The 12,858-nt window shown below is 33.2% G+C and overlaps 1 protein-coding gene across 5 annotated transcripts in view; it reads right to left on the bottom strand.

The window, feature by feature from the left end:
* The window catches only part of synrg (synergin, gamma), an 81,708-nt gene extending 74,491 nt beyond the window's left edge, over nucleotides 1–7,217 (bottom strand). For all 5 annotated transcript variants that reach the window (XM_056474519.1, XM_056474520.1, XM_056474521.1 and 2 more), the window contains exon 1: nucleotides 7,168–7,217. In XM_056474519.1, coding sequence (XP_056330494.1) covers nucleotides 7,168–7,202 — 35 coding nt within the window. In that variant the 5' untranslated portion in view covers nucleotides 7,203–7,217. The remainder of the gene's footprint in view (nucleotides 1–7,167) is intronic.
* Between the last annotated feature and the right edge of the window lie 5,641 nt (nucleotides 7,218–12,858).

Raw genomic sequence — 12,858 nt, 5'->3', positions numbered from 1 at the left:
AAAGACTAAACTGTCTTTCTTCCTCTAGGTTCATCTTCCTGTTCATAACCGTTTCATTGAAACACACTGTTTTGACAAGCTGTCCAGACTCTGTAGTAGGCTAAACACCCACTGTTATGACTGTGTGTCAGTTTTGCATATTAAAATATATGATAAAATCTACTGTGATGTAAGGGCTGAATGTTATAACGAAAAATTGCCGATAATTATTGTTATTAGAATATTTGTATTTACAATATCCATAGAGGTGCGATGAATTTAAATTAAATTATAAATTGAATTAAAATTTAAATTATAGATTATTAATTTATTAATTTAAATTATAGATTGTTTATCCAATCAGAAGCAGCCTTACTATTTTATACAACCTCCCCACTGTGCTGTTCTGCTATTAGCTAAAGCGGCACAAAAGTAAACATAAAACTGAAAAGACCTTTTAGAATCAGTCTTTCTGAAAACTTTTTTGAAAATTTTTAAAACTAATGTTGTCACAATACTGGAATTTCTAACTTCAATACATTGAAAAATACCGACATTCGATACAACTTTCGATACTGTGAGGAAATATGCACTTGCCATCTTGCCAAAAGACACCAACTGGGCTGTGTACTGTAGTGCACTTACATGCAGTGCATGTGTCAACTGCTGCGGGTGAGAAGAGAGTGTGAGAGCGCAAAGCCGGAATAGATACGAACCAAAAGCAAGATAATATTGCTTTAAATATTCCAGTATCAATACTAATCGAACTATCGATATTTTTGAGGACACCGGTAAATTTTAATTTATTTCTTAATTTATGACCTCTTTAATCCACTATTGCATTTCAATAAGACTTATCTCCGACTCTGAACACTACCCTAAACCAATAGTGTTCACAAAAAACAAACGTGAGATAAAAACATACTTTCTTGTGCAGCCATTTCATTTCAGCTTGTTTTTGCAAGTCTTTGAGCTCTTTTGTGATGTTTTACGGGACTTGAATGCTTCACAAGTCCAATTCTACAAGCTACAGACAACGTTTCTAGCCATTACATACTATAGAGATTTTTATGTCATGCAAACATCAAAATGTATTAGTTTACAAAAACCATACACTATGGTAGGTGTTTTTGAGATCACAACAGCAGTCCACGCAGCCATGCCAAACATTTTCTATGAATGAGGGTCTGAAATGTGTGTTAAAAAGGAAAGAGCTGTTGGTGCTGTACTGCCTCTAGTGTTCATTTTACCTAAAAAGAACAGTTATATTAAAATTTTAAATATAAGTTTTGGGATTTTTGCAAAAATATAGAAAGCAGTCCATTTTTCCAATGAACCCGAGTTGAAAGCTTCCAATTTATTCCATATTTTCAACCAAACAATGTTTTAGATGGGCTATTCCTCAAAAATGCAGGAAGCCCTAAACCCTTTTTATGCTTTCACAAATAATCGTCTCTAGCTTCCAGAACTCAATACAGGAATTTCAGAACTGTCAAACGCCTCAGACACCTTTGTCCCGGGTGGGTGGGCAGGCTTATTTATTTACTGACTTTAAATAACAGATTGCAGCTATGACATTGCTGTCTTCAGTCCTTTTTTCCAAACTCTCAGACTTGATAAGCATCTTTTAAGGTGTTGGCAGCAACAATACAGTTACCCCGGTTTCAATAAACTCCCAATGCCCTCCACTACTGCTGTTTGAGATGCTCCAACATATGGAGGATGCTAATCACAGCTTCAGCCACCAGACTGGGTTTAACTTTATGAAGCAATATAAGTGACCAAAAAGTTCACCAATCACCATAATACACTCATCAACAAAAAATGATGCGTTAACCAAACGTTAGGTCAAACCCATTGCTGGCTAATTTTTTTTATTAAATTTAAACTACACTTTTTTTCCACAAGGGTTGAGCTTGTCCATATTTGACCCAACATTGGGTTAAAACTGTACACTGAAAAAATGCAGGGCTGCTTTTTCTATATTTTGACTTTAAAAAGGAGCAATATGAAGGATTTGTATTCTGCAGTGGCCATTAATTTAACTGTATAGCCAGCAATGAAAAGCAGTCTTGATACTGGAATTCAGTACCAAAGGATACTGAAATTTTAAAAACGTTCATTTCCTGCTAACATTTGAGCGCCGTTGAGCGCGTTCTAAAACAGTGATTTGCCATTGTGTTCATGTTCTCAACAGAAATGACTGTGATTGGCCGTGAAGGTCATCACCTCTGTTTACTGAGTGTAACTACAGATACAGGGACACTGGAGCGTTTTAAAGCCACTGTTACGTTTCACGTATGTTTTGTGGTGTTCTGTTGTTTGTTTTCTGTTTTGCGTTCTCTTCTCTCTCTCTTCCGTTGTGTATCCTGTCCTGCTTTAGGTGTGCAACCACTGGTTGAGGGGACTGTCAATCATCATTGTGACTCAATCGGCACCAATCAGGAGCTGGTCCGCACAGTACAAAAGCCTTGTGCTTGTGCTGTTTTTAAGGATTGCTTGGCTCACAGCCAGACTCCTCACTTCTGTCGGCCGGCCCGTTCACTTGTGTTTGCTTAGTTTGCTTAGAACTGTGTTCATTTTTCTCTCAATTTAAGTGATTGATTTATTAGATAATCTTGCGTAGCTCAATTTAGTATCTATTGAGAAGTTAAACGATCTTTATGAGAATTGGATTAATAGCTCTTGTTTTGCTAATGGCTTACAGTGTGTACTTTACGAGAACTCTAGTAATTTGAGCAGCTTAGTATTTATATTTGTTTTTAGTTTATGGAGGCATTGCCACATGTGTAATTATGTTTTAAAGTAGTTATGAAGTTTAGTTAAGCAACGTGCTGAAGATTACGGTTTTGTTTCTGCATTTTTCTTTGGTTAGTTAGTTTAGTGGGTTGAGGTTTAGTTAGATTGTTTTGTTATATTTATTTCTTTGTTTTGGCAGCCCTATGGTTTACTTTGTTTAATTTGATTATTTAAAATTACATTTACATTACATCTAATTTCCTATATTCATTGTTTGACATTCTCGGTTTAATAAATACTTATTTTTTGTTTCACTTAAACAGCAGTTGCGTCTTCTCCTTTTTCATCCAGCATCATTAGAGACTTACTAATTGTTATGTTTCATCCATTTAATAACTTAATAACTTAAACACATAACAGCCAGTGCTGAGTGATGTTTAGACCAATTGTATGTAAAAAAATCTGCTGCGCTCATTCCACCCAATAGGAAAATAAACACAAGAAACAAGACAGCGCTGAGCAAAAGACACTAACATCAAGTTAGCCTGTGCTCCTCATTTACAACAATGCCAAAACTGAAAGTATTCGCTGTTAAACATTTATTCCATAAAGCAGATCTATGTAGAACTCTGCAGTTATTTAGTTTCACGGCAGGTATCAACATTACCCGGTGCTGCAACGTTTGAAACTAGACATTCATTATTCAAGCCGTTCAGTAAGAGACTAAAGCCCTTCAGGTAAATAAAACATGAAGCTGGCCTTTCCATCATTTCTGACAGCTATGTGCTCTACTTTAGAAAACTTTGGTACATTCAAAGAGGCTTACTGGCTCGATGTCAAAATGTGTAAGCTCAGTGACACACATGAGGGTGATAGCATCTTGAGTCGGTCAACTATTTAAGAAAAACAGCATTGCAGTTCAACTATGAGTGTATATGAGTGCAAGCAGGTCACTAGCAACAATGGAGCAAAAAATAAGTGAAATAAACAGTGCTTTATGGGTTTCTGGGCAGTCTAACAGTATTCAGGAAAATACATAACAATAATAAATGTAAAATAATAAAAAAAAATGTAAAATAACACTACATAGTCAATAAAATTAATCCTTATTAGTTATTTATCTTGTGCCTAAATTATTTAAACCCTCTTAAAATGCTCACACATTTACAGGCTTTACAAACAAGCAAATGACAACTTTCACTTTTATTGTGTTTTGATGAGTGGTTTCTGGTCAACTATAACATCAACTCAACATTGCATATCTTGTGATGTGACTATTGCTATTACGTGTAACATTAGATTGTTTTACATCAACAATGGCAAAGTTTAGTTACAGTGCCTAGCAAGCATTAATAAGTGAATTAAATTTCATGCTGCATAATTGTATCAAATATCTTTATTTATTGTGGCTAAACTGATTTTAAAAATATGAACTTATCTTTTCCCATATTCTGACTACTCCAGGTATGGATTCAAAATAGAGGGGTTTATTATATTTATGCATGATTTCTCAACAAAATCATGGTCCTAAACAATCTAAAAATCTTTTTTTTTTTAAATATGCAGACCGAGCTGTGAAATAAACAGATTAATATAAAGATCCATGACTCATGATCATTTGCTTTCATTAACTCAACATTTGCAAACTGACCATTCACAATTCAATTTTTATAAATATCAGCAGCATTTGTGTTGAATCTATACGCAATGAACTGAATCAACAATTGAATCAAAAAATGAAAAATGGTATTGAAAGGAGAGTTTGTGAATGAAAAATGACGACTTTAATCTGAATCAATAGCCTAATCAATAGCCCTACTCAATTATATGCATAAAAATTCAAATCAAAGACTTCCCGACCCAGAACTCATTAATGGTCGAACTGGTCACAACAATTTGCTCTGTTGACCAACAGAAATACTTTGGGGTTTTTTGTCAATTAAATGCATCTTTACTTTGTAAATCTTTAGTTATCGCACAATGGTGTTTTCGCTGGTTAGCAGGTTATGAAGCTGTAAATAATGTTCGGTTTTTTTGCACTTAATTATATGTGAACTGTGTTTCACTTCAGAAAACCTCATCGTCAGGAGTCATGGGTAGTAATTATGACTTGCATGCATACTTTTTTTTTTTTTTTTTAAATCTCAAAGTAATGGCAACCACTGACCTCCAGAGGACAATGGTTTCAGCTAAAAAATATATCTTCTTTACTGTTCTACTGAAAAAAAGAATGCTACATTCATCTTGGATGGCCTGTGGGTGAGTAAAGTGACATGAAACTTTCATTTTGGGGTGAACTGTTCCTTTAAATGGACATCAGCATAATTGCTGACTGGCTATCCCTCCCCACTGAAAATTAAAACAGAAACCCTCAGAACTTCTAATAGTTTTAATTAAAACTGGCTTGGTCCCTGTGGATCTCTACTGGTGGTGTATTAAAATCCCAATGGAGTATTTCCCAAAACACACAAGAAACCACTCAAATGCACTGGTTTGAATAGTTAACAGTTGACAATTTGGGAGGTTTTGCAGTGGCAACCTTTAGAACTGAGCAGACAACAACCTGGAAAGCATTTGCAAAACTAAAAATAAAATAAGTACAATTACGTGCACGCTGTAATATTTGTAGAATTAAGTTACTGTATCATACGTGTATATGATGTAGGTAAATGTTAGTTATCGCACAATGGTGTTTACGCAGGTTAACAGGTTATAAAGCTGTAAATAACGTTCAGTTTGTTGCACTTAGTTATTTGTGAAGTGTGTTTCACTTCATAAAACCTCATCGTCAGGAATTATGGGTAGTAATTATGACTTGCATGTGTACTTTTTTTAATCCTAAAGTAACGGCAACCACTGACCTCCATTGTGGATACCAGAGGACAATAGTTTTAGCTAAAAAAAATATCTTCTTTACTGTTATACTGCAAAAAGAATGCTACCTTCATCTTGGATGGCCTGAGGGTGAGTAAATTTATATGAAACTTTCAATTTGGGGTGAACTATCACTTTAAATTAAGGGTGCCTAATATTGCTCCTATAAAGGTCCAAAAAGCAAACTTGCTTGAAATATTTACCAAACCGTATATTTTCTAATTTGCCATGGGTAATTTTCTAATTTATTTTGTAATATTTAACATTAACTAGAAAACGTTGCTTTAAATCATAATGACTAATGCAGTATAATTTTTTACATTTTAAAATGAACTTATTAAAGTAAAACATAATCCTATTTATTACACGTTCAATGCTGAATACACCAGTCAAGCTTACTTTGGTTTGCTCGCAGAAGACTTGTGCAGTTTGCTGACTGTTACTATTTACATTTCAAAAGTCTTATTCATTTACAGTATTTAATTGGATCATTTAATATCAGGTGGCTTTTTTTGTAGCTCAGCAATAAAACAAAGAAAGAAAAGGTTACGTTAAATTTGAAATGACGATCACTTTCAAAGGCATTCACCCCAACCACCTCCACATCATTCTCTCTCTCTTTTCAGATGGGATGGCGGGCCAAATCAAAGGTTACCATTTGTCAACTTTGGCCGGCGGGCCCTACTTTGGGCATCTCTGCTTTAAACGTACATCAGCATCACCGCTGACTGGCTATTAATCCCTACTGAAAAAACACAATAGAAACCCTCAGAACTTTTAATTGTTTTAATGAAAACTGACTTGGTCCCTGTGGGTCTCTACTGGTGCTGTGTTAGTATCCCAATGGAATATTTCCCAATACCACTCAAATGCACTGGTTTGAATAGTTTACAGTTGAGAATTTGGGACGTTTTTGCAGTGAAAACCATTAGAACTCTGAGTTCAGACCACAACCTGGAAAGCATTTGATAGACTTCAAATTAAAGAAATGTTAATAAATTAAACAAACAATTACGCGTTACTTAGGTTGTAATATTTGTAGAATTCATTTATTGTATTATACATGTATATAATGTAGGTAAATGTGAATGTAGCTTGAAAACATTCGAGTATTAAACACTCTGGGCAATTTTACAGGTAATAAAAAATATATTTTCGTCATCGACGAATAGAAAAATAAGAGAAACCAAAAGAAATGCAGGGTTTTAAACACGACCAGTAAATGTCCATTTCTGGTTAGCAGTAAGTCGACTGACAAGCGGCTTAATGACGTCTGAGCATCAACATCTATATGTCTCCACATGTTTGACACGAGAGAAAACGCCAAGAAAAAGAAAGGACTGTAAAAATGACGGATGATGATCTGATGCAGCATGATAAACGTCACATCACCATCACAGCTGACCAGCATCAGCCATTAACACTGCAGACGCTTCTCTAAACAAAGTGAAACCGAGCGGGACCCACGGCTGAATTTCTAAACACACTCGTGAATTTACACGTACTTGCCTTAGCGGGCGTGTGCATATACACCAATGAATAGATAACAAAGCGTTAAAGTGTGAAATTCTGTACCTGCCACCTCCCCCTGATCCGGGCCGAAGCGCCATCTTAAACAGCTCAATGAAGTGACGTCATCAGACAAGAGAGACGTGCGCCACTTCCGGGGTCACACCGTCAGCTGCGTCACCTCCATTACAACGTTTGCAGAATGATTGGAAGCTTCAAAGCTAATAGGTTCGATTTTATAATCGTACATATTTATCTACAGCCTTTTATGTTTCGTGTTTCGTGTATTAATTGAAGTATGCTTCATGATATGATATAATGCTAAACCTTGACATTAGCACTATAAACGTTAAAGTAAGCTATCATGTTGTGTGTATTTCACATGTCATTTATCGCTTCAGAGTTTTGTAAATACTAGCACTGGTTTTGTTTTTGTTCTTTACCTGAGCTCGTTGCAGTTCTTGTGTTGTGCAGGCGATGGCGCTATTGCAATGTTTGTTTCACAGATCTGAAATAGACCCGGGTTCGCACCAGGGGGCACTAAACCTCACTCTCAGCATCCTGAACGGTTTATGTGTGGGGAAATGGACATTCAGTGCCTACAGAAAACCATCATACTCTGTCAAAATCTATACCGTTAATCACATTACACCCTGCTGTTTAAAGATGTTTGGGTAAAGCTGTCGAAAGGCATGTTAGGAGAAGGCTACATAAACATTTACAGTTTTTCTCAATTACTTTGGTACATTTTTCAAAACAGACTTAACACAAAACTGTGAGTGCAAATCTCAATACTGTTTGCTGAAAGGTCAGAACTTTATTGTAGCCTATGTCTGCAAAATGTAGTTACCCAAAACATTTCATTCATGCTTTAAAAACCTAGTTATTGTGTCGGTATTTTGGCCAAGACCACCAAAACGTAAAGTGGATTTGTCATAGTATGAGCCACACTGCTCAAAATGATTAGTTGTTTTTTCACCATGACAGTTAACCATGGAAATTAAAGTTTAAATGAACATTTGTTTTTATACAGTATGTTTATTTGTGTACAAATGTATTACATGCAAGTACAATTTTGCTTGTCCAAATACTGTATTGTATAATTCATATTTCTTATTATACCACAGATACACAAAAATACTACAAAATATCATCCATGAATATATATATATATATATATATATATATATATATATATATATATATATATATATATATATATATATATATATATATATATATATATATATATATATATATATATATATATATATTCAATTGAAGTCAGAATTATTAGCCCCCCTTTGAATTTTTTTTTCTTTTTTAAATATTTCCCAAATGATGTTTAACAGAGCAAGGAAATTTTCACAGTATGTTTGATAATATTTTTTATTCTGGAAAAAGTCTTATATGCTTTATTTCAGCTAGAATAAAAGTAGTTTTTAGTTTTTTAAAAATTGTTTTAAGGTCAAAATTATTAGCTCTTTTAAGCTCATTTTTTTTCGACTGTCTACAGAACAAACCATCGTTATACAATAACTTGCCTAATTACCCTAACCTGCCTAGTTAACCTAATTAACCTAGTTAAGCCTTTAAATGTCACTTTACAGTTTTTCTCATTTGGTTTGGCTCATTTCTTGAAACAGGAATTACATTCTCAACACTGTAAGATTGTTTTGTAAAACAGTCTTACGGTTCAGCACAACACTATAGCTCACTTGCAAAAGCTCATATATTCCCCAAAACTGTCTAATGTCTTACTGGCTGGGGGCTAATAATTCAGGGGGTTTATTAATTCTGACTTCAACTGTATATATATATTATATGAATAATAACGCAAATTTTATTGCAACTAGAGGTCATTTACCAATTTAGCAGACATTAGAATCAATGTCAATATCAGATATTTATGGTGTAAACATGCGTGTATACAAATGTTTGATAATTGAATAAACAGTTTTGAATGTGATGGCTTTGCGATGAAAAATTATTGAGAAGTTGTGAACAGTTTGACAGTGTAAGTGACAATTGACTCAACAGATTTGATCAACAGCCATATGCAATTGTTTTTGTCCAAACAACAGATAGTTGTACTTACTGTTTGCACACATGTGCCAAAGCGTTTGTCATTTGCTTAAATCAATAACAAATGCTAATCTAAAGTGAACAATAAGCTAATTGTTCAGAGATCTAAACTTATTGCTTTAAAAAAATAAAAATTTTAATTGAGAATTGAGCCAAAGCAATTGAGGAAAATTGTAAAAGGCTGGAAAAGTTATTTGGGATGTGATTTGATTTCAGATAAATACAGTAATTATTTCAAAGGAGTATGATGATTTTCTATAGTCACTGTGAGTATGTGGCCCTTTTATGTATTGCATTGTCTTCTTTTACTTTACATATCAAATTCAGTATTTTAGAAATATGCTTTCATAAAAAGGGTCCTAGAAAGATTAGGATTATCTTTAAGTTAGATGTAAGTGTGTTGCAGTCTGTATTAATCTAGATGTTTTTAGTATCATAGATATTATATTATTTGTTTAAATTATATTTTTTTAAATTCTATTTATTATTTTAATATTTTTTTTATTATTACATTTTTATAATTTTAGTTTTTATTATTAACTGTTTACAGTATTTTAGTATATTATTAAAGTACTGACAATACTAAACTGTTTTATTCAATTCAGTATTATGATCAATTTTATCTCGGGGTTCGTATAATGCCTTTTTAAAATTTTTATTTCCGTTTTACTTGTTAAGCACATCAGATTCTAAAATAAATGATATAACATGATAATGTTGTTATTTTTTTTTTCAGTTTCGACTTTTATTTGAAAATGTTTGTAATGTGCTTTTGTGATTTTTCTTTATTTTGTCTTTATAGTGGGCAGCACGGTGGCTTGATGGTTAGCACTGTCACCTCACAGCAAGAAGGTCGCTGGGTCGAGGCTCAGCTGGGTCAGTTGGCATTTCTGCATGGAGTTTGCATGTTCTCCCCGTGTTGGCGTGAGTTTCCTCTGGGTTCTCTGGTTTCCCCCACAAGTCCAAAGATTTGGTATAGGTGAATCGAATAAACTAAATTGATCGTAGTTTTTGTGTTTAAATGAATGTGTATGGATGTTTCCCAGTACTGGGTTGCAGCTGGAAGGGCATCTGCTGTGTAAAACATATGCTGGATAAGTTGGTGGTTCATTCCGCTGTGGGGACCCCTGATGAATAAAGAGATTAAGCCGAAGGAAAATGAATGAATGAATGAATGTCTTTATAGTTTTAACTTAATTCACATTTTATTATTATTATTATTTATAACTTTGTAGTGTTTGTTATCTATACTTTTGTTTCAATTTTTAGTTCCGAGATAAAATATATTTTAGTTTTAATATTTTATTTTATTTAATTTTAGATATTAAAGTTTTAAATTTTTAGCTTACCCGACACCCTATATATACCCTATATATACAGTTGAAGTCAGAATTATTAGCCCTCCTGAATTATTAACCCACCTGTATTTTTCCCCCAATTTCTGTTTAATGGAGAACAGATTTCAACACATTTCTAAACATAATATTTTTAATGACTCATTTCTAATAACTGATTTATTTTATCTTTGCCATGATGACAATAAATAATATTTCACTAGATATTTGTGAATGTAATTCCTGTTTCAAAAAATGAGCCAAACCAAATGAGAAATACTGTAAAGTGGCATTTAAAGGCTTAACTAGGTTAATTAGGTTAACTGTGCAGGTTAGGGTAATTAGGCAAGTCATTGTATAACGATGGTTTGTTCTATAGACTATCGAAAAAATGTAGCTTAAAGGGGCTAATAATTTTGATCCTAAAATAGTTTTAAAAATATTGTAAAACTGCTTTTATTCTAGTCGAAATAAAACAAATAAGACTTTCTCCAGGAGAAAAAACATTATCAGACATGCTGTGAAAATTTCCTTGCTCTGTTAAACATAATTTGGGAAATACATAAAAGAAAAAAAATTCAAAATGGGGCTAATAATTTAATTCTGACTTCAACTGTGTGTATATATATATATATATATATATATATATATATATATATATATATATATATATATATATATATATATATATGCTATTATTTAAAAAAAATTAAAATCAGGAAACTGAGGGAGTTGCATATGCATTACTATTTTCTTTTTGCATTTCCCTTCTACAATTGAGCAAGGATTAGCTTTTTTAAAATGAAGGATCGTCATCTCTTCCAGATATCCTGATATACATACGTTTTTATTATAAGATAATGAGTATTTACAGTTGAATTTACAATTACAATTTACAAGCTAATTTTAAAAATCCCCCCAAAACTTTTTTTATTTTTAAATAATGGTCCCATGCAGAGTGGAGGTGGCCTCAGTTTAGCAGTGTTAATGCATTGGACAAGATTGATATTTCTCTTCAACTCAAGCCCATTCATCTTTCTGAACAGGCACCTTACATAAGCATTAGGATCCATTGAGGAGGCTTGAAGGATGCGGTTTCCCCACTGAGAGCGGCGGGTTTAGCTCGAGGCCAGTGAATCTGTGAGCCAGGTGAACATTAACCCACAGCATCCCACCAATCTCCATAAATCACCACATCACCAGTCACAATCCTTTACAGTATGAGCTCAGCGCTGAATATAGTCACTCACATGTAAACACAAAGCCCCGATGCATCCATTCTCATTCCCAAACCTAGAGATCAATAAAGCAGCACAGATTCACAAAGAGCAGAGGGATGCATTCCTTCAGTGGGTCTGTGGGGTCGAGAAAGTGTCTGTTTGCATTTGGTTTCTCTTCTGTAAGGATTTCACCATCATTGTGTCTTTAGTGCAGTGTGTGTGGCGTTAATAGATGCGGAACAATGAGTGATTAATAATGACATTTTTATTCCTCTGCGCTCTTTTTGATTCTAGTCTTCAGCTTGTCCAGCTATTAAGCTCTTTATGGTTTGTTTCACTCACTGGACATCCTGGATATTTATGAACTGAGGAAATTCAACTAAATTTATGAACTGTGTGTGTATTTTTAAGAGAGTGTATTTCCATATACTGATATTTGTTGCAGTAATCCAAATAAATAATATCTAAAAATAGAAAGCTGAAAAAATGGTGTCTTCAAAATTGTTTCACGCAATTTATACATGTTAACAAATTAAATTTAGTAAAGTTTAATTTTAATTTATTTGTTTAAATTCAGCCTAAATAAATTGTTTACCACCACGTAACTTAAAAAAATAAGTAAATCCAAGGAGTCATCTTTTATATATTTGATATATTTTCATAATAATAATGAAAGTTTGGTAAATGACACACACAAACTGAATGTGTGTACATATTATAAAGTAATAACACAACTTTCAATAAAAATATGTAACTTTCTGTACTTTAGATAAAGAGTTCATATGCATAAACCAAAAGTATTTTTCTCTGGTTCCTTGAATCAGTAATTTCACTTTTATGGGAAAGAATAGGTTATTTTCGTCGATTTTAACATGAAATAACTGAACATAATCATAAGAGGCAGAGAAAAATGCTCATTGTAGAAGAAAATTGTAGATGGCTTTTGCATCTGAACTCATATTTTAAAACCATATTATTATTATTTATTTATTTAATAACACAAATGATGTTTAGTAATATTAATAACACATAATAAAAACAAAACTAAAATGTTTTTTATAAAATGAAAAGTTTCCCAATTACACACACACACACACTGTATGTGTGAACATATATTA

This window comes from Danio aesculapii, chromosome 15 (genome assembly GCF_903798145.1).
Source record: "Danio aesculapii chromosome 15, fDanAes4.1, whole genome shotgun sequence".
NCBI lineage: Eukaryota > Metazoa > Chordata > Actinopteri > Cypriniformes > Danionidae > Danio > Danio aesculapii.
Note: the sequence above shows the minus strand (reverse complement) of the source record. Positions and strands in the feature narration are given on the sequence as shown.